This window comes from Lutra lutra, chromosome 13 (assembly GCF_902655055.1).
Source record: "Lutra lutra chromosome 13, mLutLut1.2, whole genome shotgun sequence".
Classification (NCBI taxonomy): Eukaryota; Metazoa; Chordata; class Mammalia; order Carnivora; family Mustelidae; genus Lutra; species Lutra lutra.
Window position 1 is genome coordinate 73926826 of NC_062290.1, and position 27996 is coordinate 73954821.

Below are 27996 nucleotides of genomic sequence, written 5' to 3' on the forward strand. Positions count from 1 at the left end.
ATCTTACAATGCATAATACAGCTCCTATTTGGCAAAAAAAAAAATTTATAAGGTCCAAAATGTTAATGGTGTGGAGGTTGAGAGAGAATCTCCACATCTGAGCTAGATGGTCATGAAATTTAAAGGTCCCTAGCAGGCAGAGTCAGCGCCTAGAGCCTCTAAATTCATCTTCCTTTTGGAAAGACGGCATGGGGTTACTGAAAGGAAGGCGTCCGGCCTGGGGACTCGGCTTTAAAATTCTGTGCACATATCTTCTTCACATGGATAACCAAACGGCAAGGGAGCCAGACTATCAATTGCCGCAGGTGAAGTAATGATGTAGAAATGATCGCGTGTGAAGGCTACGGTGGAAGGTAACGCGCTCTGCACACATTGGTTACATGTGCCTCAGACACTGAGACATCCTTTAGCTCCCGTAAGTACAAACCCTCCCGCCGCTGGAGCTGGGAAGGCAGTGACACACCGGAAGCGGCCGGGCCACTGAGGCGTCCTTCTCCCCTAGCAACGGTCGTGAAGGAAGTGGTTGTTACAGTCGCGCTCTGTGCGCCTGCGCGGAGGCGCCGCCTGCTGACGTGGAGCTAGGTCCCGGAGGCCGAGCCCGGCACACCGCGGAGTGCGGGAGAGCCGCTTGGCTGGTGGAGCCGCGGCCGAGGCCGGGATGGCGGCGCCGCTCGCTCCGCGCGGGGGAGCCGGCGTTGCCGGCCAGTGCTGGTTGGTGTTGCTGCCGCCCCTGTTGCTGGCGCTGCTGCTAGCGCGGTCCGCGGGGGCTCTGGTGGAGGGGCTCTACTGCGGCACGCGCGACTGCTACGAAGTGCTGGGTGTGAGCCGCACGGCGGGCAAGGCGGAGATCGCGCGGGCCTATCGCCAGCTGGCCCGGCGCTACCACCCCGACCGCTACCGGCCTGAGCCTGGCGACGAGGGCCCCGGACGGACGCCGCATAGCGCGGAAGAGGCCTTCCTGCTGGTAGCGACCGCCTACGAGACTCTTAAGGTGAGATCTGGGGACGCGGATTGGCAGCGAGGACTCCTGGCCGGCGGAGCAGGGTTCTCGGTGACGCGGGCCACCGCCACGACCCCTAGGATGTTCGGGATTTCCTACGTGGCCGTGCGAAAGAACCCACGCGCACGGGTCATTGACAAAGATGGGAACCCCCTCGGGTCTTGGAGGACAGCTAGCCCTCTCCTTTTTGTGACAGTTTTTGTTATGCAAAGCTTTGGGTATATTACAGTTTAGTGAAAGCACTTTAAAAACTTGCAACTCACACTTGGAAAGCAGGGTGATTATTATTACCAAGATCTGTGATAGATCCAATATTGAATGACTGTGATGGCGCCAATTTGACAAAACTAGATTTCTGGGGATGGTATTAAATATGACATTTAGGGGCATCTGGGTGGCTCAGTGGGTTGAGCGTCGGACTGTTGGTTTCGGCTCAGGTCATGCCTGATCTCAGGGTCGTGAGATCAGGCTCGCTCTCAGTGGGGAGTCTGTTTGGAATTCTTTCTCTCCCTCTGCCCCTCACCCTGATCTCTCTCTAAGTAAATGAATAAAGTCTTTTTAAAAATAAAAATAAAGGTGACATTTAGCTTGGGTTTAACGACTTAGAAAAACACTAAGAAGAACAATGAACAAGCACTCAGAAGACCGGATATTTGACTCTTGGCTCCTATACCCCAGTATGACCTTGGATAGTGACTTAATATGTCACAGTAGCTGTTTCTTCATATATAAAATTAAAGCCATGATGTCTCCTCACAAGGGTTCAGTCCTCAATGAGAACTGAATAATTCATGTGAGAAATCCCCTATACAGGACCTGCAAATACATACTTAATGACTTGGGGCTCAAGACTCAGAAGTTCTGTCAGGAAAAATTTTGTGAATATGGGTGTAGTCATTTGACAAAGGTTTTATCGAGTCCTTTGGAGATGGGGAGATTTATCCTGTTCCTGTTTTCTTCTGCTTCTGCAAAATTCAAACCATAAAAGAAATCACAAAGTATAAATCATATTTGATGGAAGTGTTACTGCTTCAAGGGTCCCATCATGCTAATGTAATAGCAATTGTAGTTGTAAGGTGTTTCTTTCTAGCTTTTTTTTTTTTTTTTTGAGGTGAAGTTTTCCATGTTGCTTTGTAATCTGTTTTTAATGACTACTTCTAGTGGGTATACTATAATTTAACCATGGATTATTTGTTCAGAATAGGTTTCCAGAGCTGAAAATACTGAGTCAGGGACCTAAAGGCTCTTCATTCATGCTTTCCAGAGCAGTTTATATAATATAGATTCCTATTAATGAGTATGCCAAGTTCACTGTATTCTCCCTAGCATTGGTGAGATTTAATTCTCACTGGCGGTTGACTGAAGAATGGGTGGGGACTAGGGAAAGTGCAGACACCAGAGGGTTAGTTGCTTATTATTTAGGGTATAAAGTGATGGAGGAAAGACTTCAGAAAAATGGGAAAGAACTTCTCCATCCAGGGAAACCCAGCATCTAAAGTCCCAATCTTTGTTCTTCTGCAGTGAAGAAAGGTAGTCCTCCAGACAAGCAGCCAGAGGGCTCTGGTGACACATAAGGAAGCCTTGGGAGGATGGAGAACTTCCAGAAGACAGGGCAGCAGAAACTCTGGCAGCTGCTGCCTTCTGTTGGGTTTGGAAATGGGTAGGTTTGGCATGAGAGTGGTGAACATGTTAGTAAGATATGAACCAAGAAAGACAGACAGTAGAGAAATTTTGCTGGGAGGAACCCCAACACTCTATTCTTGGCATTTTCTCGAAGAGACAAATTTGGAGGCTGATTTGATGAATCTGTAATGGTTGCCTCTAAAAGTTTCTTCCCCTAAAGTTTAATACTGATTTGTCAGTGAATAAAAGCTTGATAAAATAATTTGTCCACTTTGGGGCAGTTAAAAACTGGTATGTCTGGAGAAAATAACATGTTTAATCTTGATCCCAACAAGAGGTTTAAAGTACTACAAATGTCTCTAAGCAGGAAACAAAAATTGGAGTTACACTGATGGAGGAGGGAGTGAGAGAAAATGCTATAGTTTCCTCAGCTCCATTCAGTGTTACTGTCAGAGGAAAGGGATGTTTGGGGATGGTTTGGACCCTTGAAAACCAGACCTAACTAAGTTCCATGAAAGCTATTTTAAAGTTACAGAGAGGGACTTCTAAGTGGAACACCTCCAGAAACTTTATTGTTCAGACTTCATTGCAGATGCTCTCTCCTAAAATGAGGAAAAGGACTTTGATTTGCTGTATGTGGAATTTATTAAAAACAAACAAAGTGGTCAGATTTTATTTCTGTCATAATGGAAAATTATGAGTAAGCTGCCAGAGAATATCATTTCTGGATAATGTAGAGATCTAATGAACTAGAGTCATCCAGTTTGGACAGCCTCATCTTTCCAAATTATCCCCTTGAGGCAATGAGGATGTAACCACTACTTTACTCAAATTATATCTGTAGGCTAGAATGAGGGCAAGAAGTCCATGTGGCCTTTGCTAAGAACAGGTCAGATAGAATAGTGGGAGAAGTTGATGAGTTCCAATGGCTCTGGAATGGAGATACAGAAGCCTATATGGAATTCCACTATCATCTCATGGAGGTAGCAGATGCCTACCTGGGACTGCTTCATTTCTGTTTGCTATTTTTGTTTTATGCTATATCTTTCTCCATAAAGAATAATAGTAAGCCCTGTGAAAGGTATACTTATCTAAAGAGCCAGCCAAAAAGGAGGGAGGGACTCGGGAAGACTATGTCATCCTTCATAGCCATGTGCAATTATTGCTGGCAGATGGAAGAAGAAGCTGATTTTGTTTTGTTTTGTAAAGTGCACAAGTAGATTCCATTTCTGAACAGTGTATCCAACAGAAATTGTTCCTTTTCTTGAACTCTGAAATAATTTAATTGTAAATTCGCTGGAGCTGAGAGTCTTCCCCCCCCCCCCCATAGTTTTTTTTTAAGATTTATTTTAGAGAGAGAGAGAGCTCACGGGCATGTGCACACACGAGCGGTGCGGGAGGGGCAGAGGGAGAGGGAGAGAGAGAATCTCAAGCAGACTCTACACTAAGTGAAGAGCCCAATGAGAGGCTCAGGCTTACCACCTTGAGATCACAACAGGAGTCAAAGAGTATGAGGCTCAACCGACTGCACCACCCAGATGCCCCTACCACCATAATTTTTGGATAATCTTTTAATTTCTCTTATTAGTTTGTTCAACTCTCTTAATCTTTTTAATGTATGTGATATAAGAAACTATATTATATTTTCATTATAACCTTATAGTGGTATGCATCAAAACTTCTAATAATCAAGGATCTGTGAATGTTGATAATACATGTATCACCAAAATGGGAATTTATATTTGTGAAATATAGTGGATTTATGGCTCTGAGGTTTTGTTGGTCAAATACATGCCTCTTTGAGAGAGAGAGAGGGTTTTGTTTTGTTTTGTTTTGTTTTGTTTTTGATGATGGTTGTTTAAAAAGTACACTAACGATTTAAATACAGTTGGTGAGACAAGAAGATACTATCACACTTGATCATTGTTATTTTAGCAACACAGATTCTACCTGTGCATAGAGAGATTGAGGAAAACCAGAAAAAGAAGGATGGGTAATAATGGAAGGCAAAGGCACTGGTCAGATGCTTTCATCAAGTCATGCTTAGTTCATATTCTCAAGTAACTTAAAATTGCAGTTCTCAGCAGCACTTTAAACCATTATGATCTCACACACTGCTTTATATTTGCTTCATAATATAAGCAAAGTTAAGACAATGAAATAGTATTTAGTGTATTTGACTACTGGCAATTCAGGGAATTCGTGGACTTTGGAAGTTAAGTAAATGGACTCTCACTTGCTGTGTCAACATTAGATCTTTTTATGTGGATATAGCACTTATCACACTGCATTGTAAATACTGAGAAGCCCTCCCCTCTCCACTAAACCATCTCCTTGCCTTTTTGTTTGTATATCCATGGCACCTAGCCCAGTGTCTGGCACATCGGATAATGAATGTTTGTTAAATGAAAGACTGGGATCTGGAGATAGATTCAGTGGATTTCTGACATTTTGACATTGTTATGTGAAGCCTACTTTGGCATTTTTATCCTAAATGTAGTTTTAAAGAGTGGTACAGATAAAGTAGATTGGATGACTATGAATGAAAAATTCCCACATGAGAGAAGAATTGCCTTCTATTTTTAAGGAGAAGTTCTGTTTGTTTTTTTTTTTTAAGTGAGAACATTGATCCTTTTTGAATATAGATAAGAGTTAGATGAAGTAGATGAAATAAGGATGGCCTGGAAATCAACAAATGATGGAACAGGTGGAAAGAATGTACTTAGAACATGGGAAAATAGACTTTAACAGCATTTTGTAAAATCACAAAAGAACAGAAAAGGTCTTGGCAGTATTACTGGCTTGAAGGTTATCTGATAAGGTAACATAAGTAGTGAGAGCCTTTTACTACTCTACCCTTGTCTTGGCAGGGAAGTCACAGAACCCTTTAGTTTCTTTTTATCAGCATGATTGATGTAGCAGACCTTTAGCACTTATGAAGAATTTGGCACGGGGTTGGGGGGTGTGTGGATTCTGAATGCCCTGCCATTTTATGTTACTGTTCATTGTTCTTTCCTAGTTTATTCTACTCAATCCTTTCTGTAACTGGTACTGAGGTGGGAGCTAGGGGAGGAAATCATAACAATGAAGAGGACACAGTTCTTCCCTTTAAGCTTTTAACATAACAAGAAGACAGATACTTATTGTTTGGTTATTATTTATTTAAGTTATATAATAAAGATATGTGTAGATTATATTACAGCACTGAGAGGATACAATTATTTCTTCTTTGGGGATTGGAGAAGAATGTACACTTTGGTCTGGATCTAGAACAGTCATCAAAGGTTGACAGTGAAGGGACATTTCTGGAAGAGGGAAAACTTGATCAACAAAAACATGGAGACATGAATGTGCAAGACTTATCCAGGAATAAGGTGTAGTTTCCTGAGGTATTATATAATAGTGAGTGTTTTCTCTACCAATGATCACTTTTATTGTATTTCTCCCAAGGACTCTTTGTTTTGGGGAAAAATAGCTAACTGCACTTCTTAGTATTACTGTTTCTTTTTCAGCATCTATCCAGATTAATCATTCATAATAATTGGGTATTTGTAAAAATAATAAACATGTAAATTTCTATTACAGTGTGATGCTGATAAACAGAGAAATTAAGTAAACTTGATGGCAGATGGTTTTCATTTCACATGTCAACTCTGATTGGTCATGACTCCCTGAAACATTTGCAAAGGTTTTGAGTCTTGTCTGGGTTTAGTGGGAAAGATGAGATGTTCGATAGTGATTTCTTCCATGGGCCCAGAAGAAGGGTGTGGTACTTTATGTACCACACCTGCTGTTTCAGCTGTGAATCCAAAAGTGCTCTTTATTTTTTACTGGTAACATAATTTTAGCTGTTATTCCCTACTTAGGGCAAAGGTTGACTGTACACCAAATATGTTTAATTTTAGTTCTGTGATGATACATGATGTTATCAACAATCAATCAGAGCATCTGATTAACATAAAAACTACTGAGTTGATAAAATTCTGGCCAGAAGCTGAGCACTTGAGATTTTAATTTAGCTTGTGGGGATTTATCATAGATAAAAGAACATTTTGAGATATTCACAGCACAAAAACCTTTACTGCATTTTTCACAGCTACTAGAGGATCTAGTACTTCTAGGTTAGAAGCCTGTCAGGTAAATGGTAGGGAAAATGTTTCAGGAGACTAGAACTTAGTTTGGGATCAGGTGATGAACAACCCTTTAATCTGTGTTTAAGAATTTGAACTTTATGTATTGAATAGTGACCAGACATTTTAAAGTGTAGAAATAACACAGTCTGATGTTTCTTTCAGAAAGAAAATTCTGGTAGCAATATTGAGAATGGGTTCGGGAAGGCTGGAAGGTTCTTGTCTGAATTCATTTCCACCATTTTCTGGAATCTCAATTCCTCTTTGGTAACTTGAAAACCTCTTAGTTGGTGTATTTCAATTATTTTCGCTTAATTTTGCTTCTTTTAAAGCTACAGTCACAGTTACTTCTTTTTTTTACTGCGAGCCATCTTCACTTCATCTCCTTATCTTTCAAGAAGGTATTGTAGACTGTCGTGTACCAGCACACGTAATGGAATTGTTCTTAAGGCGGACAGTGGTGTTCTAAGTGTTAGATTTGAATGCTGCTCTTCATTTCTCCCTCCTGGAACTATCTGTGGCATTTGACGTTGTTGGTCATGTAGCTCTTTAAGCTGCTCTCCTTTGAATCCCTCAGTGTTAATTCTTTCCTGTTTCTCCTATCTTTCTAGTTGTGTCTTTTCAGTCTTCATAGTCTTCTTTTCTTCTCCCTACACCTTAAACATTGCTTTTCCTTAGAGTTCTGTCCTTTGGGTACTCTTTTCTTTTTGTTTTCCAAGCTCTTCCTGATGAAACTCAATCATATCTGTGACAACTCTAAAATCTATGTATTCTCTAGGTTCATATTTTCAGTTGTGGTCTTATTTGTGGCACAGCTACCTAAAATTAAACGTTTTGGAAATCAATCTTGTTATGTTTGTTAAAGCATAACCGAGGAGAGAAGCAGACTCTGCGCTGAACACAGAGCGTGATGTGGCGCTAATCTTACCACCCTGAGATTATGACCTGAGCCAAAACTAAGAGTTGGACACTTAACTGACTGTGCCACCAAGGTACCCCTGTCATGAGAATCTTAAGAGATTATATACATACGCTTTGGGGCATAGAGTAACATGGTCCACACAGTGATTATAATTAGACAGTTTCAGGGCACCTGTGTGGTTCAGTCAGTTGAGCACCTGCCTTTGACTCAGGTCATGATCCCATGGTCCTGGCATCGAGTCCTGCATCAGGCTCCTTGCTCAGCAGGGAGCCTGCTTCTCCTTCTGCCTGCTGCTCCCCCTGCTTATGCTCTCTCTCGTTCTCCCTCTGACAAATAAATAAAATCTTAAAAAAAAGAAAGAAAGAAAGAAAGAAACTTCATTGTTAATCCTCAACATGATTGGTTGTTTAACTCCCTTGATCATTAAGTCTTACTTATTATACTTTTTTTTTTTAAGATTTTATTTATTTAGGGGCGCCTGGGTGGCTCAGTGGGTTAAGCCACTGCCTTCAGCTCAGGTCATGATCTCAGGGTCCTGGGATCGAGTCCCGCATCGGGCTCTCTGCTCAGCAGGGAGCCTGCTTCCCTCTCTCTTTCTCTCCCTCTCTCTTTGCCTGCCTCTCTGTCTACTTGTGATCTCTCTCTGTCAAATAAACAAATAAAATCTTAAAAAAAAATAAATAACTCATTAAAAAAAAATAAACACACCTACTCAGTGCTATTGTTCTCATGCTTTAAAACATTCATTTTTGGGCGCCTGGGTGGCTCAGTGGGTTGGGCCGCTGCCTTCGGCTCGGGTCGTGATCCCGGAGTCCTGGGATCGAGTCCCGCATCGGGCTCGCTGCTCAGCGGCGAAGCCTGCTTCCCTTCCTCTCTCTCTGCCTGCCTCTGCCTACTTGTGATCTCTCTCTGTCAAATAAATAAATAAAATCTTTAAAAAAAAAAAAACATTCATTTTTGAATAGCACAGACAACACTCTAGCACTTTAGGATGGCATATGATGTCCTTTCTACAGTTCTTATCCAAATCAGTTTTTTTGGCCACATTTAGTACACCTTTCTTCCTGAATTTCCCTAGTGCTCTAGCTTCAGTGAATTCATGCTATTCATTGATGCTTCTGTACCTTAACACTTGCTGTTACCTTGGTCTGGAACAAGGTTTAACTACATCGTACTTGCTTTTCAGGATCCAGTACTCATTTCTTCTCTGCTGTGGATCCCATTACCAGTTGAGCTCAGGCAGGGTTAGTTAGTCCTTTCTTGCTTAGCACATCAAATTGCATTTTTCTTGCTTGTTAGATTCTTCTAGATGGGAAAGTTCTTGAGACCAGGACATTATCTTATCTTTTTATTCTCCCTTGAGTCCAGCACAAGACTTAATGCCCTGCATAATTATTTGCTGAATTGGAAATAACTAAGTTTTCTAAAAGCTCAAGTAACCAAGTGGATGGTGATACTCTACTCTTAACTGAAACATGGAGGGACAGATTTGGGTTTTGAGCATGTTTACGTTGAGATATTTACGTTACATTTAGGAAATGCTTAGGAGATATTTGAAAATAGGACACAGGAAAAGCAGATCTGAGTGTCACTAGTAATTAGGTGATACTGCAAATCATGGAAATTGTTGAGGCCACATGTAGATAGAAGAGAAGACATATGAGAAGATAGTTCCACTAGTGACTAGGGTCAAGGAACAAGAAGAGAAATAGAACTAATTTTCTTCCTCTTTAATAAGATGTAATGGCTTGGAAATAAATTTAGGGAAACAGATTTTTTTTTTTAAGATTTTATTTATTTATTTATTTTTTAAAGATTTTATTTATTTATTTGACAGAGAGAGATCACAAGTAGATGGAGAGGCAGGCAGAGAGAGAGAGAGGGAAGCAGGATCTCTGCCAAGCAGAGAACCCGATGCGGGACTCGATCCCAGGACGCTGAGATCATGACCTGAGCCGAAGGCAGCGGCTTAACCCACTGAGCCACCCAGGCGCCCACAGATTTTTTTTTTTAAGGATCATTTATATATATGTATTTCTTTAAAAATGGGGTTAATAAATTTTCTTTAAAAAATTTATTAATTTTTTTTTTTTGAGAGAGAGAGAGAGAGAGGGAGAGTGAGTCCCAAGCAGACTCCACACTGAGTGTGGAGCCTGATAGGGGACCAGTCTCAGGATCCTGAGATCATGACCCAAGCCAGAACCAAGAGTTGGTTGCTCATCTGACTGTGCCACCCAGTCACCCCAATGGGATTAGTACATATTTTTAAGAATGAACAAAAGAGAGGGAATTAAGATAGTGGAGGAGTAGAAGACCCTAAATTTGGTCCCTCAAACAGCTAGATAGTTATCAAATCATTCTGAACACCTGCAAAATCAATTGGAAATCAGAGAAAAGAAATGCAGTTCTACAGATAGAAAAGCAATCACTTTTTGCAAGGTAGGAGATGGGGAGACTTGAATCTGGGATGATATATTGGAGGCTATGATGAAGGGGAGGGAGCTTGCTTAAGAAGGCTACTGCAAAGCATTATAAGCATGGAACACAAAATCAGAACTTTTAGAATCCTGCTACTAGGTAGTCCCTGGTTTAAAGGTGCCTAGGTGGCAAAACAGGGCAGAATCCCAGGTGGGACAGTTTGGAGTCCCCGGAGTCACAAGAAGAACAGGGGTGCCTGAGTGTTGCAGGTTTCCCAGGTACAAGAGTGGGGAACATGGCTGAAAACAGCAAGTTTAGGTGCTGGCTTTCTGCTCTGGGTTGCCATAAACCCAGGAACTGCTACACAGTTGTGTAGCAGCTCTCTTGGCTGGTGTCAAGCAAAAGGCAGAAGCATGGTGGAAGGAATAGCACAGGTCTGTGTGACTGGAAACTGTAAAATGTGGAGTTTTGAAACTCAGTGGTGTGCCTGGGATAAAAATGCTTGGTCCCAGGCTGGGTGAATGCAGAGTTCAGACAGAAACCAGGGAGATGAGAGTGATTGACTGCTTTTCTGTGAGAGCTCACTGGTCTGAACTTTCAGCTCCAGGACTAGAGAGCAGAGTGCTGCCATTTTTCCCCCACCCATCAGTGCTGAAAGCCTTCAGAGAACAAAACAGTGCCACATAGTGGAACCCAGAGCAGCTTGTGCTGAGCCTGGGCCCCTGGCGAGGGAGGCACATTTCTACAGGGCAAGGCACTTGAGAATCAGTGCAGCAGGCCCCTCCCCCAGAAGATGAGCAGGAACAAGTGGCTTGCACCAAATTTACTGATCATAGATGGCTACAGCTCTTGGGGAAAATAGTATATAGCATTTGTGGTTTGTTTGTTTTTTTATTCTTTAGTCTTTCAGTATCCTTTTCTTGTTATTATATTTTCAATTTCTATTTATATATATATGTATATATATATTCTTTGTTTCTTTTCTTTGTATTTTATTTTTGTGTGTATATGTGTGTGTGTGTGTGTGTGTGTGTGTGTATAAATTTTCTTTCTTATTTTGAGATCTAGTTTCCTTTAATAAGCAGACCAAAACACACCCAGGATCTAGTGTTTTGTTTTATTTTTTTGTTTCTTATTTGTTTTTCTTCTTTTTCTGATTTATTTTGTGTGTGCTTTTTTTTTTTTCTGTTGTTATTGTTGTTCTTATTGTTGTTTTTCTCATTCTTTCTTCTATTCTTTTCTGGACAAAATGATGAGACTGAGAAATTCCCCCCAAAAGAAAGAACAGGAGGTAGTACTCACTGCCAGGGATTAAATCAGTATGAATATAAGTAAGATGTCTGAACTAAAATTTAAAACAACTATTATAACGATACTAGTGGGCTTGAAAAAAGCATAGAAGACACTATAGAATCCCTTACTGTAGAAATAAAAGAACTAAAATCTAGTCAGGCTGAAAATAAAAATGCTATTACTGTGATGCAGTCCCAAATGGAGGCTATAAAAATTAGGATGAAATAGACAGAAGAAAGAGTCAGTGATATAGATGATTAAATGGTGGAAAATAAGCTGAAAAGAAGAAAGAAAACTACTGGATCTTGAAGGGAGACTTAGAGAACTCAGTGATTGCATAAAGTGAAATAATATCCAAATAATAAGGGTCTCAGAAGATGAAGAGCAGGAGAGAGGGGCAGAAGGTTTATTTGAACAAATTATAGTTGAGAACTTCCCTAACCTGGGGAAGGAAACAGGCATTTAAGTCCAGGAGGCACAGAGAACCACCCCCCTCAAAATCAGTAAAAATAGTTCAACACCTCAACATATAATAGTGAAGTCTGCAAATTTCAAAGATAAAGAGAAAATTCTGAAAGTAGTTTGAGGCAAGAGGCCCTTAATCCGCAAGGGAAGAAACAAGGCTGGCAACAGACCTGTCCACAGAGACCTGGCAGACCAGAAAGGACTGGCATGATATATAATCAATGCGCTAAATGGGAAAAATATGCAGCTAAGAATACTTTGTCCAGCAAGAATTTAGATTAGAAGGAGAGCTAATGAGTTTCTAGGACAAACAAAACTGAAGGAATTTGTGAACAGTAAACCAGCCCTGCAAGAGATATTAAAGGGGATCCTTTGAATGAAGAGAGAGCCCAAAAGTAACAAAGATTAGAAAGAAACAGAGACAATGTACAGGAACAGTGACTTTACAGGTAATACAATGGTAGTAAATTCATATCTTTCAATAATGTAAATGGAGTAAATGCTCCAATCAAAAGACATAGGGTATTAAAATGGATAAAAAAACATAAGACCCATCGATACACTGTTTATAAGACATTCAATTTAGACCAAAAGACACCTCCAGAGTGAAAGTGAAGGGGTGGAGCACCATTTATCATGCCAGTGACTATCAAAAGAAAGCTGGAGTAGCCATCCTTATATCAGACAAACTAGAGTTTAAACGAAAAACTATACTGAGAGATAAAGAAGGGCACTATATCATAATAAAAGGGTCTATCCAACAAGAAGATTAACAATTGTACATATTTATGCCCCTAACTTGGGAGTAGCCAAATATATGAACCAATTAATAGCAAAATTAAAGAAACTTATTGATGATAATACAATATAATAATAATAATGTCTGTCATAGCAAAAGATAGATCAGTTAAGCAGATCAACAAGGAAACAAGGGTTTTGAATGATACACTGGACCAGGTGTATTTAACATGTATAGTCATCCTAAAGCAACAGAATATACATTCTTCTCGAGTACACATGGAACATTTTCCAGAATAGATCACATGCTGGGCCACAAATCAGGTCTCAACCAGTACAAAAAAAATCCAAGATTATGCCATGCATATTTTCAGACCACTATGCTTTAAAACTTGAAGTCAACCACAAGAAAAAATTTGGAAGAACCACAAATACATGGAGGTTAAAGAGCATCCTACTAAATAACAAATGGTGGGTGGGGAGGGGGCGCCGGCATGGCTTAGTTGGTTAAGCATATGCCTTCGGCTCAGATCATGATGCCAAGGTCCTGAGATTGAGCCCTGTGTCAGGCTTCCCATAGGGAGCCTGCTTCTCCCTCTCCTCCCCACTCATGTTCTCTCTTACTATCTCTTTCAGTCTCTCAAATAAATAAATAGAATCTTTAAAAGATTTTAAAAGATTTTATTTATTTATTTGACAGACAGAGATAGGTTTATCAAGAAAAAGAATGGAAGGACACAAGTAAATAAAATCATGAATGAAAGAGGAGAGATCACAACCAACATCAAAGAAATACAGTTTTTAAAAACATATTACAGGGCAACTATATGCCAACAAATTTGGTAATCTGGAAGAAGTGGTTCATTCCTAGAAACATATAAACTACCAAAACTGAAACAGGAAGAAATAGAAAATCTGAACAGAGCCATAACCACCAAGAAAATTGAAGCAATAATAAAAAATCTCCTAACAAACAAGAGTCCAGGGCCAGATGGCTTCCCAGGGGAATTCTACGAACATTTTAAAGAAGAAATAATAACCAGTTCTTCTGAAGCTGTTTAAAAAAACAGAAATGGAAGGAAACTTCCAAACTCTTTCAGTGAGGCCAGTATTACCTTGGTCCCCAAACTAGACAAAGACCCCACCAAAAAGGAGAATTACAGACCAATATCTCTGATGAACATGGATGCAAAAATTCTCACCAAGATACTAGCCAGTAGAATTCAACAGTACATTAAAGGGATGATTCATCACGACCAAGTGGGATTTATTCCAGGGCTGCAAGGGTGGCTCAGCATCAACAAACCAATCAATGCGATACACTACATTAATAAAAGAAAGGACAAAAACCATATCCTCTCAGTAGATGCAGAAAAAGCATTTGACAAAGCACAGCATCCTTTCTTGATTACAACTCTTCACAGTGTAGAGATAAGGGTACATACCTCAATATCATAAAAGCCATCTATGAAAAACATAGCAGATATCGTTCTCAATGGGGAAAAACTGAGGGCTTTCCTCCTAAAGTCAGGAACACAGCAGATATGTCCACCATCACTACTGTTGTCCAACATAGTACTAGAAGTCCTAGCCTCAGCAATCAGACACAAAAAGAAATAGAATGCATCTGAATCAGCAAAGAAGTCAAACTCGCACTTTTCCCAGATAACATAATACTCTGTGTGGAAAACCCAAAGACTCCACCCCAAAATTGCTAGAACTCATACAGGAATTCAGCAAAGTGGCAAATCAGTTGCATTTCTATACACTAACAATGTGACAAAAGAAAGAGAAATCAGGAGTCAGTCTCATTTACAATTGCACCAAAAACTATAAGATAACTAGGAATAAACCTAACCAAAAGGGCAAAGGGTCTGTACTCAGAAAACTAGAGAACACTCATGAAAGAAATTGAGGAAGACACAAAGAAATGGAAAAATGTTCCATGCTCATGGATTAGAAGAACAAATATTGTTAAAATGTCTATGCTACTTAGAGCAATCTATACATTCAGATATCAAAATACCACCAACTTTTTTCACAGAGCTGGAACACATAATCCTAAATTTGTATGGAACCAGAAAAGAGTCCAAATAGCCAAAGGAATGTTGAAAAAAGGAAACCAAAGCTGATAGCATCACATTCCAGACTTCAAGCTATATTACAAAGCTAAAATCATCAAGACAGTATGGTACTGGCACAAAAACAGACAAATAGATCAATGGAACAGAATAGAGAGCCCAGAAATGAACCCCCAACTCTATGGTCAACTAATCTTCAGCAAAGCAGGAAAGAATATCCAATGGAAAAAAGTTTCTTCAACAAGTGGTGCTGGGAAAATTGGACAGCCACATGTAAAAAAATGAAACTGGACCATTTTCTTACACCATACAGAAAAATAAACTCCAAAGGGATGAAAGACCTAAATATGAGACAGGAATCCATCAAAATCCTGTCTATTAAAAATTTGGCATTTTTTGGAGTTGCTGCCCAGCAAGCAGCAACTCTTTGACCTTGGCCATGGCAACTTCTTACTAGACACATCTCCAAAGGCAAGAGAAACAAAAGCAAAAATGAACTATTGGGGTGGGGGATGCCTGGGTGGCTCAGTCGTTAAGCGTCTGCCTTCAGCTCAGGTCATGATCTCAGAGTCCTGGGATCGAGCCCCGCATCGGGCTCCCTGCTTGGCAGGAAGCCTGCTTCTTCTCCCTCTCTCACTCCCCCTGCTTGTGTTCCCTATCTTGCTGTGTCTCTCTCTGTCAAATAAATAAATTAAATCTTAAAAAATGAACTACTGGGACTTCATCAAGATAAAAAGCTTTTGCACAACAAAAGAAATAGTAAAACTAAAAGGCAACCTATGGAATGGGAGAAGATATTTGCAAATGACTTAGCAGATAAAGGGCTAATATCCAAAATCTGTAAAGACCTTTTTGAACTCAATACCCAAAAAACAAAAAATACAGTCAAGAAATAGGCAGAAGACATGAACAGACATTTCTCCAAAGAACACATACAGATGGCCAATAGACATGAAAAAATGCTCAAAATCACTTGGCATCAGGGAAATACAAATCAAAACCACAATGAGGTGTACCACCTCACACCTATCAGAATGGCTAAAATTAACAACTCAAGACGGTGAGGATGTGGAGAAAGGGGAACCCCCTTACACTGCTAGTGGGAATTCAAACTGGTGCAGCCACTCTGGAAAGCAGTATGAGTTTTCTGTGACAAGTTAAAAATAGAGATACCGTACAACCTAGTGATTGCACTACTAGGTATTTATCCAAGGATACAAACAGTAATTTGAAGGGGCACATGTGCCCCAGTATTTATAGCAGCATTATAAACAATAGCCAAATTATGGAACGAGCCCACATGTCCATCAGCTGATGACTGGATAAAGATGTGAGATCGATCGATCTATCTATCTATCTATCTATCTATCTATCTCCACTGGTATATTACTCAGCCATCAAAAAGAATGAAATCGTGCCATTTGCAACAATGTGGATGGAACTTATTTATTATGTTAAGTAAAATAAATCAGAGAGACAAATACCTATGATTTCACTCATATATGGGATTTAAGAAACAAAGATGAACATAGAGGAAGGGAAAGAAAAATAAGATAAAAATAGAGAGGGAGGCAAACTATAAGATACTCTTAAAGATAGGAAACAAACAGGGTTGCTAGAGGAGAGGTGGTTGGGGGTAAGGGTTTACTGGGTGATGGGCATTAAGGAGGGCACTTGATGTAATGAGCACTGGGCATTATATGCAACTGATTAATCACTAAATTCTGCCCTGAAACTAATAATATAGTATGTGCTAACTAAATTGAATTTACAGAATTTTTAAAAAATGTACAAAAAATTATTACATTTTCATATATTATTGATTCCTGGCCTTTAACATCCTAAAATGGTTTCTACTATCTGTGTAACTGAAAAATTTTACTGTAAGGGTGGCTGCAATATCAAATTATTGCAATTATGTATCTTGAGATCAAACAGTTCATTATTTCTTTCAAGGGCAAGAACGTAATATATTTTTGCCTCTGGGGAGGGGGGAGAATTATCATTTTCCTAAGAGAAGGAAGGATTCAGTGCTTTCTTTGCTTGTGGGTTTCCTCTTGTTCACTTTTGATCTAGATATTGGTGGTTATGTTCCAGTCCTCCTGCATGTGCCCACAAGGATTGGGAGTGGAGTGGACACCAGCAGAAGCACCATTTTTTCCTGTAGACATTAGAAACAAGGAGCTTTTTGCCCTGCTTGTCAAGGCTCAGGACAGAGAGGAGGAAGAAACAAGTATAAAGGTTTTGGTTTTGGAAAGAAGTTGGAATCTCCTGACCCTGGGACCTTAAGATCCACAAAATTGCTGAAAGAAAAAGTACTACCTTATTGAAAGGTAAGACATTAAACTGTTTTAAGGTTTAAGCCATTTTAGCCACAGTAGCATGTTTTCATAAGCTGTGAAATCAAGCAGTCATTTCCGCTAAGCCAAGGTTTTTGTGAAATAATCACCCATCCAGCCTTCCTGGTGAGATAAAGACCTGTATGGCTCAAGGGATGTTTATAGTGAGGGAGAGCCTTTATAAAATTGTACTCATTTTTTAAATGACATTTACTGAATGCCAGGCACTGTGGTAGGCCTTGGATATACAGAGATTAAAGTGTCAGTCACCCTACCTATCTTCCAGAAGTTCTTATTCAAGGAAAAGAAAACAAACAAACAAACTGATGATTACAATGTGATAAGTGCTATAATAAATAGGTGACATGTGTAATATAAGAGTGGTCTAAATCTGAAGCAGTAATGTTTGTGTCTGAAAGGATTAATGGAAGCTCATGAGGCTGGAAGAAAGGGATGGATATTAGAGGTAGAGAGAATTATATGTTTAAAAACATAGGTATGAAAGAGTGTGCTGTATTGTAAGAACACACCAAATTGCAGAAATTACCTGATGTTTGCTGTGGGGCAGAAGAGGGGCAAGTGATGAGATGTTGCTAGGTGAGAGTGGATTAATTATGGAGGTCTTGTTGGATGCTAGGGAATTTTTAGCTTACTTAATAAGCCATGGGGCAGCACTGAAGATGAAAAAAATTGTGGGACTACCTGAGTTTTAAGATGGATAGGAGAAAAAATAAGTATAATGGTTTTAAAATAAGTATGTGCCTGTAGCTCTCAATGGGGTCCCAGTCTCTTATCTTGTCTTTTTTGCTAATATTCCTCTATCCTTGTGTTCTTACTAGGTTGATTCTAAACTTTGTAAGTTACTGGAGAGTAGGATTTTGATTTAGACTATTGAGAACTAACTCTCCAATTTGTGCCAACCTTGAACACCTTCCAGTGTATTATGCATGTCTCAACCTAAAATAATTTTCTTCATTCTGGAGAGAAAGCTGTAAACCCAAGAGTAAAGATGATGGCTAACTAATGCTGTAACAAGGAGGTGGTCAACTCTTCTTGTCTTTAAAAACAAGATCATAAATTTATGGTGACCCCCTCCCCAACCATGGAAAATAAAATCATCCTAAGAGAAGTCAGACTTGATCCTGAAATCTTCTTCGGGAATTAGTGAATTTGAGGACTTATTAGAGGGTCCGGGTTGCAGTAGAGAGGCCAAACACAAGGTACGGATTTTGGAGTGGCTGTTTGCTGAAGTGTTAGTTGACCATCCTATTTTAGAGGAGCTCGAGACTCAGTAAAGTAAGTCACACATTTAGGGACCAGGGAGAAGATGGTGACCCTAGTGGAAGATCTGGGTGAACTGTTCGAATAGGGATTTCTGCATTCTGTGGATTGTGACCCTCACTAAGATAAGGGAACAAAGAAGGAAGGATATTATTATTGGATCTGTGACATTCACATAGTAGATTTTAATGACATTCAAAGATCTTGCTGTATACTTTAACCAGAAGGAATACAGTCAGGTTGGGCAAATGGCTCTGTATAGATAAGGATGCTGGAGATCTGTTAGAATCTGATATCAGTATGGCAGTTGGTTTCAAAACTACATGTAATCTAGTTGGAACAAGGAGAAGAATCGTATTTGAAGAAATACATTTCAAAAGTCATCTGCTAAGATTGGGAAGCTGAATTAAAAGTCACAGATTTTAGGCCAAAAGCAGAACATTTCTATAAAATTAATCCAAAAAGCAAAAACTGGAGGGAAAAATTGAAAAATTCTTAAAAGATGTCTTGAGGTACTCAAAATGAGATACATCAAGAGTTGTAGGCTTTAGGGGCGCCTGGGTGGCTCAGTGGGTTAAAGCCTCTGCCTTAAACTCAGGTCATGATCCTGGGGTCCTGGGATCGAGCCCCGCATCGGGCTCTCTGATCAGCAGGAAGCCTGCTTCCCTTCCTCTCTCTCTGCCTGCCTCTCTGCCTAATTGTGATCTCTGTCTGTCAAATAAATAAATAAAATCTTTAAAAAAAAAAAAGTTGTAGGCTTTAGTCTTCAGAGCTATCTGTGACCTATAAAGTTTCTGTCTGTCCTATAAAGTTTTACCCTCTTTAGGTTAGAAGCTCTAAAGTATGATAATTGCTTATAGAAAGAATAATACATTGACAATTGAGGTGTGTGGCAGTTACCACAGAAAATCTTTTTTGACAGAAAGGAACATTCAAGGAGTAAATTTGAAAATGATAACAGCCTGAGCTCAGCCCTCCTTATATAACAGTTCTCATACTGACCCTCTAAATAGTGCTATGGAATAGAATTTAAATATATTTATATTTAATTCTACTAGATACTAGTTTATTCATCTAGTTTGAAATTCTAGTCAGAGGTAAAAAATACTTTGAATGTACTGAACCTAAGAGAATTGTCATTCAAATTCAGAATTTTTTTTTAATTTCTTTAAAATTTTTTTTAAAAATTTAAGATTTTAATTATTTGAGAAAGAGAGAGCATGTACAAGGCGGGGGAGGAGCAGAGGGGCAGAGGGAGAAACAGGGCTCAATGACACAGGGCTCAATCCTAGGACTCTAGGATCTTTACCTGAGTCCAGGGCAGACATTTAACTGACTGAGCCCCCCAGGTGCTTCCAGAATTCTTTAAAAAAAAAAAAAAAAAAAAAAAAGATTATTTATTTATGAGAGAAAATGCGTGTGCACAAGGAAAGGAACAGAGGAAGAGGGACAAGCAGACTCCATGCTGAGTGCAGAGCCCGAAGTGGGGCTCGGATTTCAGAAGCCTAGATCATGACCTGAGCCAAAACCAAGTCAGGTGCTTAACCACTGCACCACCCAAATGCCCCACAAATTCAGAATTCTTAGTAGAAAATATATGATTTTAATGGTACAGAAGAGATTTTGTCATTAGCATTGTCATTATTTTAAATCTAAGAAACTGCATGTTGGAGGATTAGGCAGTCCACAATAGACCTAAGAGCCTCTGTCTGTGATAGGAAAGCACTAGGTGTAGATTTTGAAATGCCTTTAGTTAAGTATTTGCAACTTTATGAATGTTGAAAACTTCATCCTAGAAAGACATCCTCTAGGTTAAAAAAGGTTTTTTAAATTTTCATAATGATTTATAGTATACTCCCTTATATAAGAGTAAAGAATTTGTTGTGGTTTTTCTCTAACATTTTTTGAATAAAGAAAAAATGGGGGTGCATGGCTGGCTCAGTTGGCTGGCTATATAACATGCAACTCTTAATCTCTGGATTGTGAGTTCAAGCCCCACATGGGAATAGAATTTACTTTAAAAAAAAAAGACAAAATAGGTTTCCTGTGTGACAAAAAAAAAAAATCAAATCATAACCCAATTTAATTGTTCTTCAGTGTATGTAGCTCAGTAAGAGATTGGCATTTATCCCTATTTAAAATTAAAGGTTTTAAGAAGTGTTTTATTTGTGAACACTCAGAGTAGCATTTCAGAATGCTATGATTTTTTTTTAATGTGTTTGTATGATTAAGAAGTATGTATATGTTAACTTATTTATGAGCTGGGCTGTGACAATGTTATAATAGTGTTATAATATGTGTTATGTATTTGTAATGTGTTTTTGTATAATGTTGCCATTTGATATTCAAAACACTAAAACTAGTAGAGCAGATACTATCTGTTTTACAAATGAGGAAGAGTGAGGCTCAGAGAGGCTAAAAATATCACTAGAAGTCACAGAGTTAAACACTTACCATTATACTGCATCAGGGCTTCTTTGAGATGAGCATAATTCAGTTTTATAGGCACAGACTGGCTTCATCTGCATTTTATTGTCTTAATCATTGCTTTTTTTTTTTTAAAGATTTTATTTATTTATTTGACAGATCGCAAGCAGGCAGAGAGGCAGGCAGAGAGAGAGGAGGAAGCAGGCTCCCTGCTGAGCAGAGAGCCCGATGCGGGGCTCGATCCCAGGACTCTGAGATCATGACCTGAGCCGAAGGCAGCGGCTTAACCCACTGAGCCACCCAGGCGCCCCTTAATCATTGCTTTTAACAGAAAACTTTCTACACAAGGCTAGAAAAGGATTGTGAATATCCGTAGTAGAGACAAACATTTGTTCCTATCAACAATTATTTTTTTTTTTAAGATTTTATTTATTTATTTACTTGACAGAGATCACAAGTAGACAGAGAGGCAGGCAGAGAGAGGAAGAAGCAGGCTCCCTGCCGAGCAGAGAGCCCGACTCGGGGCTCAATCCCAGGACCCTGGGATCATGACCCGAGCCGAAGGCAGAGGTCTTAACCCACTGAGCCACCCAGGTGCCCCCTATCAACAATTATTGAGAGAAGGTATCAACATGTTCTCAGGTTACAAGAACACAACATCCTTATTACCACCATAACACTGGCTAAAACGGCATGCTTAATAGTTATTAAAATGTTTTTCTTTTTCCAGGAGGACTAACAATACTTAAGAATTTGGAGAGATTACTTTTATTATGGTTATACCTAATATGAAAATTCTAGAAACCAGTTTATATGTGCTTTTGAAGAGTGGTAGGGAATTTTTTGATTCTGATAGTTTCACTTTTATTCAGATTAATCATACATGGTAATAAAATTTTGTTTGAATTAACAGATTATAAATTATGGCCATTTTCTGAAATACCCTATGAAATTGGGTATCTTGTTATTTTACAGGATGAAGAAACACGAAAAGATTATGATTACATGCTGGATCACCCAGAAGAGTACTATAGCCATTACTACCACTACTACAGCAGGCGCTTAGCCCCTAAAGTGGATGTTAGAGTTGTGATTTTGGTCAGTGTATGTGCTATTTCAGTGTTTCAGGTGTGTATTGATGGAGTTGTGTGTCTGCATGTGTGTACTTGAGTGCACATTGCCTATGCTGGTTATTAAAAGTGAATTAGAAGTACCTTTTTATAAAATTTTACCTGTACTTGGTTTTTTTTAGACTAGAAAAATAATCATTTATTCAACCAACTTATTAACATTGGAATCTTTGTCAGTGGCAAATCCAAGAAATTGATGAATAACATCATTATATAAGAAAACCCAACAAAGATCTTTTTCTCATTGTTTCCTTTGGAGCATTTCCCTCCTAACCTGATAATATTACTTTTGTAGGACTTTTCAATGATTGCCCATTATATTTGTGAAAAACCTGAATTTCTTAATATGACCTGACAAGTCTTGGGACCTATCCACCAAATGCCAGGAAGTGCTTGCCATCACTGTTTTAACAACCAAAAATGTCCCATGCATTTCCACTGCCTACTAAGGGCAGTTTTGCTTTGGTTGAAACTACTGAAATAGATTAAAATAATAATCTTTGATGTTGTTTTAAATGTCACAAAAATTTAACTTCAGCTTGAAATGAATTTTTTCTACTGTTAAATTAACCACAGCTATCATGTCTTATTTTAGAGGAAAAGAACATGTCAGGTGACTAGAATGAATCAATTTGCTAGTCTGAAAAATGCTTCTCTAGTTTAATTCCCAGAAATAGGATTCACTTTATATGACAAAAAGAATTACTATTGAATACTAAGGTTGTGCATTTTAAATATATCTGCTTTTGCAGGAATATTTTCCTTTCAAAGAGGAAGCAGGGATAATTTTACCTTTCTGTTTTAGATATAATATCTGGTAACATTTTTCCCCCTAGTCCTAATAGAGTGCTACTATAATATTTCAAGATATTATTGGTGTAACTGCAATATTCTTTCAGTAAAACAGCAAATGAAATGTGGAAATGTGAAAAATAGGACGTTTCCTGACAATTAATGAAACCCTTTATGTATATTTATCAAATAAGTTATGTGTTTTCCAGTCAAATAAGAGTTCAAACATGTTAGAATCCTTTACTTCAGAATATGATGAGCATTAACTGTATATATTGAGATGGTTTAGGGAAGAGATGGCAATAAATATAGTTGCCTTAGTCTATAGCCTGTGATTTTTCTTCTTTTAAACAAGTTCCTCACTGGCTAGTTTTGCCATGTAACTCTTCCCCCCAAGAATGTAGATCACAGTCTCACAGTCTTAAAAACAAAAGAAAGATTTCTTTCTTTCTTTTTTTTTTTTTAAACATTTTATTTATTTATTTGAGAGAAGAGAGAGACAGTGAGAGAGAGCATGAGCGAGGAGAAGGTCAGAGGGAGAAGCAGACTCCCCGTGGAGCTGGGAGCCCGATGTGGGACTCGATCCCGGGACTCCAGGATCACGACCTGAGCCGAAGGCAGTCGCTCAACCAACTGAGCCACCCAGGCGCCCAAAAGAAAGATTTCTTAATGGTGATCTAGGGAAAGCCAAATGGTAGATTTGAAATCACAGATGTGATGTGATTCTATTGATTTATCACCTAATCTTGGGTATCTCCTTTCTGAATTAATGGCTTTTGGCCTAGCTTAGGGTTTACTTGATTTATCCAGCTTCAGGTCCCATGTACATGTGGGCATTATTCAGGTTTATCTTTTACTTACAGAGAAAGATTGAGGTCCCTATTTTTTTAAATTAAGTAAGCTCTATGCTGAATGTGGGGCTTAAATTCATGACCCCAAGGGGCGCCTAGGTGGCTCAGTGGGTTAAGCCTCTGCCTTCGGCTCAGGTCATGGTCCCAGGATCCTGGGATCGAGCCCCGCATCCGGCTCTCTGCTCAGCAGGGAGCCTGTTTCCTCCTCTCTCTCTCTGCCTGCCTCTCTGCCTACTTGTGATCTCTGTCTGTCAAATAAATAAACAAAATCTTAAAAAAAAAAAAATCATGACCCCAAGATCAAGAGTTGTATGCTGTACTGACTGAGCCAACCAGGCACCCCTTGAGGTCCCTGTTTTTAATCAGAATTGCTTTGGGTAGGGGGGATGGTGTTTACCAAGGTGCACTTTGATAGTAAAAATGACCTATTTTTCTTTGTTAAATATTTCAGTTTTTCAGCTGGTGGAACAGCTATGACAAGGCAATCAGCTACCTAGCCACAGTGCCCAAATATCGTATCCAAGCCATGGAGATTGCCAAGCAGCAGGGGTTACTCAGAAAAGCCAAAGAGAAGGGCAGAAACAAAAAGTCCAAAGAGGAAATTCGTGACGAGGAGGAGAATATCATAAAAAACATTATAAAAAGTAAAATAGATATAAAGGGAGGCTATCAGAAACCCCAGATATGTGATCTTCTCCTGTTTCAAATTCTCTTAGCACCTTTTCACCTGTGCTCATATATAGTCTGGTATTGTCGGTGGATCTATAATTTTAACATCAAAGGCAAAGAATATGGAGAAGAAGAAAGACTATATATCATACGGAAATCCATGAAGATGTCGAAATCTCAGTTTGATAGTCTAGAAGATCATCAGAAAGAAACTTTTCTTAAACGAGAGCTCTGGATAAAGGAGAATTATGAGGTGAGTAATTATTTGCTGGAGTTTTTGTGTGATCTTACTTATGAAATTAAAATTTGGTGTAGGAGAAGTGATTACAGAAATGCACTCCAGTTTCTGAAATCCAAGATTTAAAATTATGAATAAAGGTCTTATTTTTATTGAAAGTGTGATGATATTTGATAGTGGACAGTAGGTTTTTAACCTGTAATTTGTCTTAAAAGATGAACTTCCAATATTTTAACTGACTCATGCTAAAAATCTTAATGATGGTCTAATTTGTTATGTTAAACAGCAGTGGGATAATAATGTAAGATTGCAAGCATGTCACAACAACTTTCTATTAATTGCTCTAATTAAAATTTGTTCTTTCTCACATTTTCTTTCAGTCATATAAACTTAGCTACAGGGATTAAAAAACAAAGCAAACATGGGAATAAGGGAGGGAGGAGGAGATGGAAATGTTGAAATAACTTCATTTCAAAATAGAGCACAGAAGCTTCTGTATAATAACTAACTTATGTATGAAAGGTTACTTTTATTTTCTTAAAAATGCCTCTAAAGTTTGGGCAGTTTAATAAATGTTATATTCTATAATTGTCAGCTATACCAGTTACCTTGAGGTGATCAGCTGCTTAGCTGAAGTCTTAAAGGAACTATTTATCTCATCATAATGATATTATTTTAGGTTTTGGGCAGAATTAATTGGCTAATGTATTAAAGATAAGAATAAAGCACAGTGATGGGGCACCTGGCTGGCTCAGTCTGTAGAGCATGTGACTCTTGATCTCAAGGTCGTTAGTTTGAGCCTCACATCTGGGTAGAGTTTATTTAAAAAACAAAACAAACTATAGGGAGGGTATGTGGTACGGTGAGTGCTGTGAATTGTGTAAGACTGATGAATTACAGACCTGTACCTCTGAAACAAATAATACATACGTTAATTTAAAAAAGATATTAAAAAATAAAAAGAATACAGTATAGTAAAATCTTAAGAAATCTGAATATATTTGTGTTTTTAGTTTCATAGACATTCCTTTTTATATGTGGTATCCTAAATAGGTTTTACTGAAAGTAGAGTACCAGTTGGAATTATATTTAAGTAACTTACTATGAATTGCCAGAATGTTTTGGCAAGTAGATATAGTTAGCCTGCTTGTAATTAATGTAAAAATGGAAAGTAACATACTACTTTGCTCCTAAAGTACTTGAAAAGTTTTCTCTTAAGTAGGGTAAGCAGCCCAGTTCACAAAACTGCATCTTTCATGGAGTACTTTCCTGAATTATCATATTATTCTATGAGGTGATCTTAGTCATTACTTCCCAGAATTTGGAAGTAAAGTCATTTCTTTCTAAAATTTGATGAAATTGGTTATGAAAACTTGTCCATTTAGTTTCATCTGACTTCCACAAAAGTTACAGAAATGAAGATTTTCTTTGTCCTGTGTGGTTTGTTAACCCTTTTTGGGAACCTTAATAAAATATTTTTAAAAACCAGTAATTATCTTTGAATTTGGAGACAGTTATATACATAAGGTCATTTTATTCCTTGGTTAGGATCAACAAATACTGAAAGTCATCAATTAAATTTTCAGAGCACAAGGCGCCTGGGTGGCTCAGTGCGTTAAAGCCTCTGCCTTTGACTCAGGTAATGAACCCGGGGTCCTGGTCCTGAGATTGAGTCCCACATCAGGCTCTCTGCTCAGCGGGGAACCTGCTTCCCTTCCTTTCTCTCTGCCTCCCTCTCTGCCTGCTTGTGATCTCTGTCAAATAAATGAATAAAATCTTAAAAAAATTTTTTTTTCAGAGCACCATATTAAAGAAGTAAAGTGTGATTCTTTTTTTTTTAAATCTTTTTTAAAGATTTTATTTATTTATTTGACAGACAGAGATCACAAGCAGGCAGAGAAGCAGGCAGAGAGGAGAGGAGGAAGCAGGCTCCCTGCTGAGCAGAGAGCTCGATGAGGGGCTCGATGAGGGGCTCGATCCCAGGACCTGAGATCATGACCTGAGCCAAAGGCAGAGGCTTTAACCCACTGAGCCACCCAAGCGCCCCTAAAGTGTGATTCTTTAAGACTGAACATTAGTTGGAGAGAGAAAATGATTAAACTCAGCTGATGTATGATGTCAATGAGGAAAAGAATATATTCTTAGGTTACAGAAATCAGTGACAAAAATTACTAAGCTCTTGTCTTTTTTTTTTTTTTTTTAATTTAACACCAAGTGTTAAGATGCTTAACTTCTTAGTATTTTTAGATGCATGGTCTTCAGAAGACAAGCCAGTACATTCATAGGAAACGTTTACCTAAAGTTATATTTGAAAAATGTAAATATGCCATAAGATAATGACAAATGTTTCCCTTTGGGTAGTAAAGTCATTTAGTGTTATTTATATGTACAGGTTTATAAACAAGAACAAGAGGAAGAACTAAAGAAAAAATTGGCAAATGACCCCAGATGGAAGAGATACAGGAGATGGATGAAGAATGAAGGGCCTGGACGGTTAACGTTTGTGGATGATTGAGGATTGCTGGAATGCTACTATGCCAAACCTTAATTGTGATATTTTCATAACTGAATTATTTTAGAAATGTATCAACTGCTCCTCAGCAGTACTTAAAATTCCTCAAATATTTGATTAAACAGAATAATGTAGAAATTTAAATTTTCCCTTAAAACTTTATACATAAGACATTTATTATGATTGTTCAATTTTTATAATCTATTTGTGGATTTTGTTAAATGATCTGACATGAAGATTTACTTGTTGCCATTTAAAATTTTTATATGTTTAGTTAAAAGATTTGACATGAAAATTTATTAGATACCATTTAAAATTTTCACGTGTTGTTTATTCTTTACAAGTGTTTCCTTATTCTTTGTTATAGTGCTACATTTTTCTGCTTCCATGGCCTCTAATATTTTCACAAAACATAAAAAATTCTAATTACATTGTGTCTTTAGACACGGACTTCTTTGGCAAAATGATTTCAACTGTCATGTCATCTCATTATAGTCATTCTAGGATTGAAATATGTTCAAAATATCTCTCTAGGAGAGTCTTCTGCCAGAATGTGCTTATACTATTTTCCCCGTCATAATATTCTTAGTAAGATCAGAAACTCTCCAGGAGAGTGAATCAACCTTCATGTCCTTGTAGGATGATCTTGATTACAGTCATTATAGGACTATAACTGTATTCTCGAACATTTTTTCCAGGAGAGACCTTAAAAAGGTCTTTTGTACCACAGTATTGCTTTCCCAAACCCCTTCAGTTTAAAAAAAAAAAAGAAAAAGAGCAGAAATAGTGTACTGAAAAGTTGTTCATGTATTATTAAGTCCTTGAGTCATGAAAAATCCAGTGTACATGAGTGTACTTACATGCATTTAAACCAGAAAGAGGAGGTGCATGGTTGTGTGCTATTCTTTCAAACAGTGAAATCTATGTTTTATACATGTGGAAGTGAAAGTAATTCACACATAAATTGACTGAAGCAAGTATGATATTGCATCGAAGTATTGATACACAATCATGATAGTGAATCAGTACTCCTGTTAAAGGATTTATCTCATTGCTTCATATTAATAAAATGGTTGCAATATATCAC

General features: G+C 38.4%; 1 protein-coding gene across 1 annotated transcript; it reads left to right on the top strand.

The window, feature by feature from the left end:
- Positions 1-561: 561 nt before the first annotated feature.
- Positions 562-27992, top strand: DNAJC25 (DnaJ heat shock protein family (Hsp40) member C25). Its single transcript, XM_047699077.1, has 4 exons — positions 562-991; positions 21693-21845; positions 23942-24412; positions 26790-27992. Exons 1-4 carry the CDS (start codon positions 659-661, stop codon positions 26910-26912), a joined length of 1080 nt encoding a protein of 359 aa, XP_047555033.1. The 5' UTR covers positions 562-658; the 3' UTR covers positions 26913-27992.
- The last annotated feature ends 4 nt before the right edge of the window (positions 27993-27996 follow it).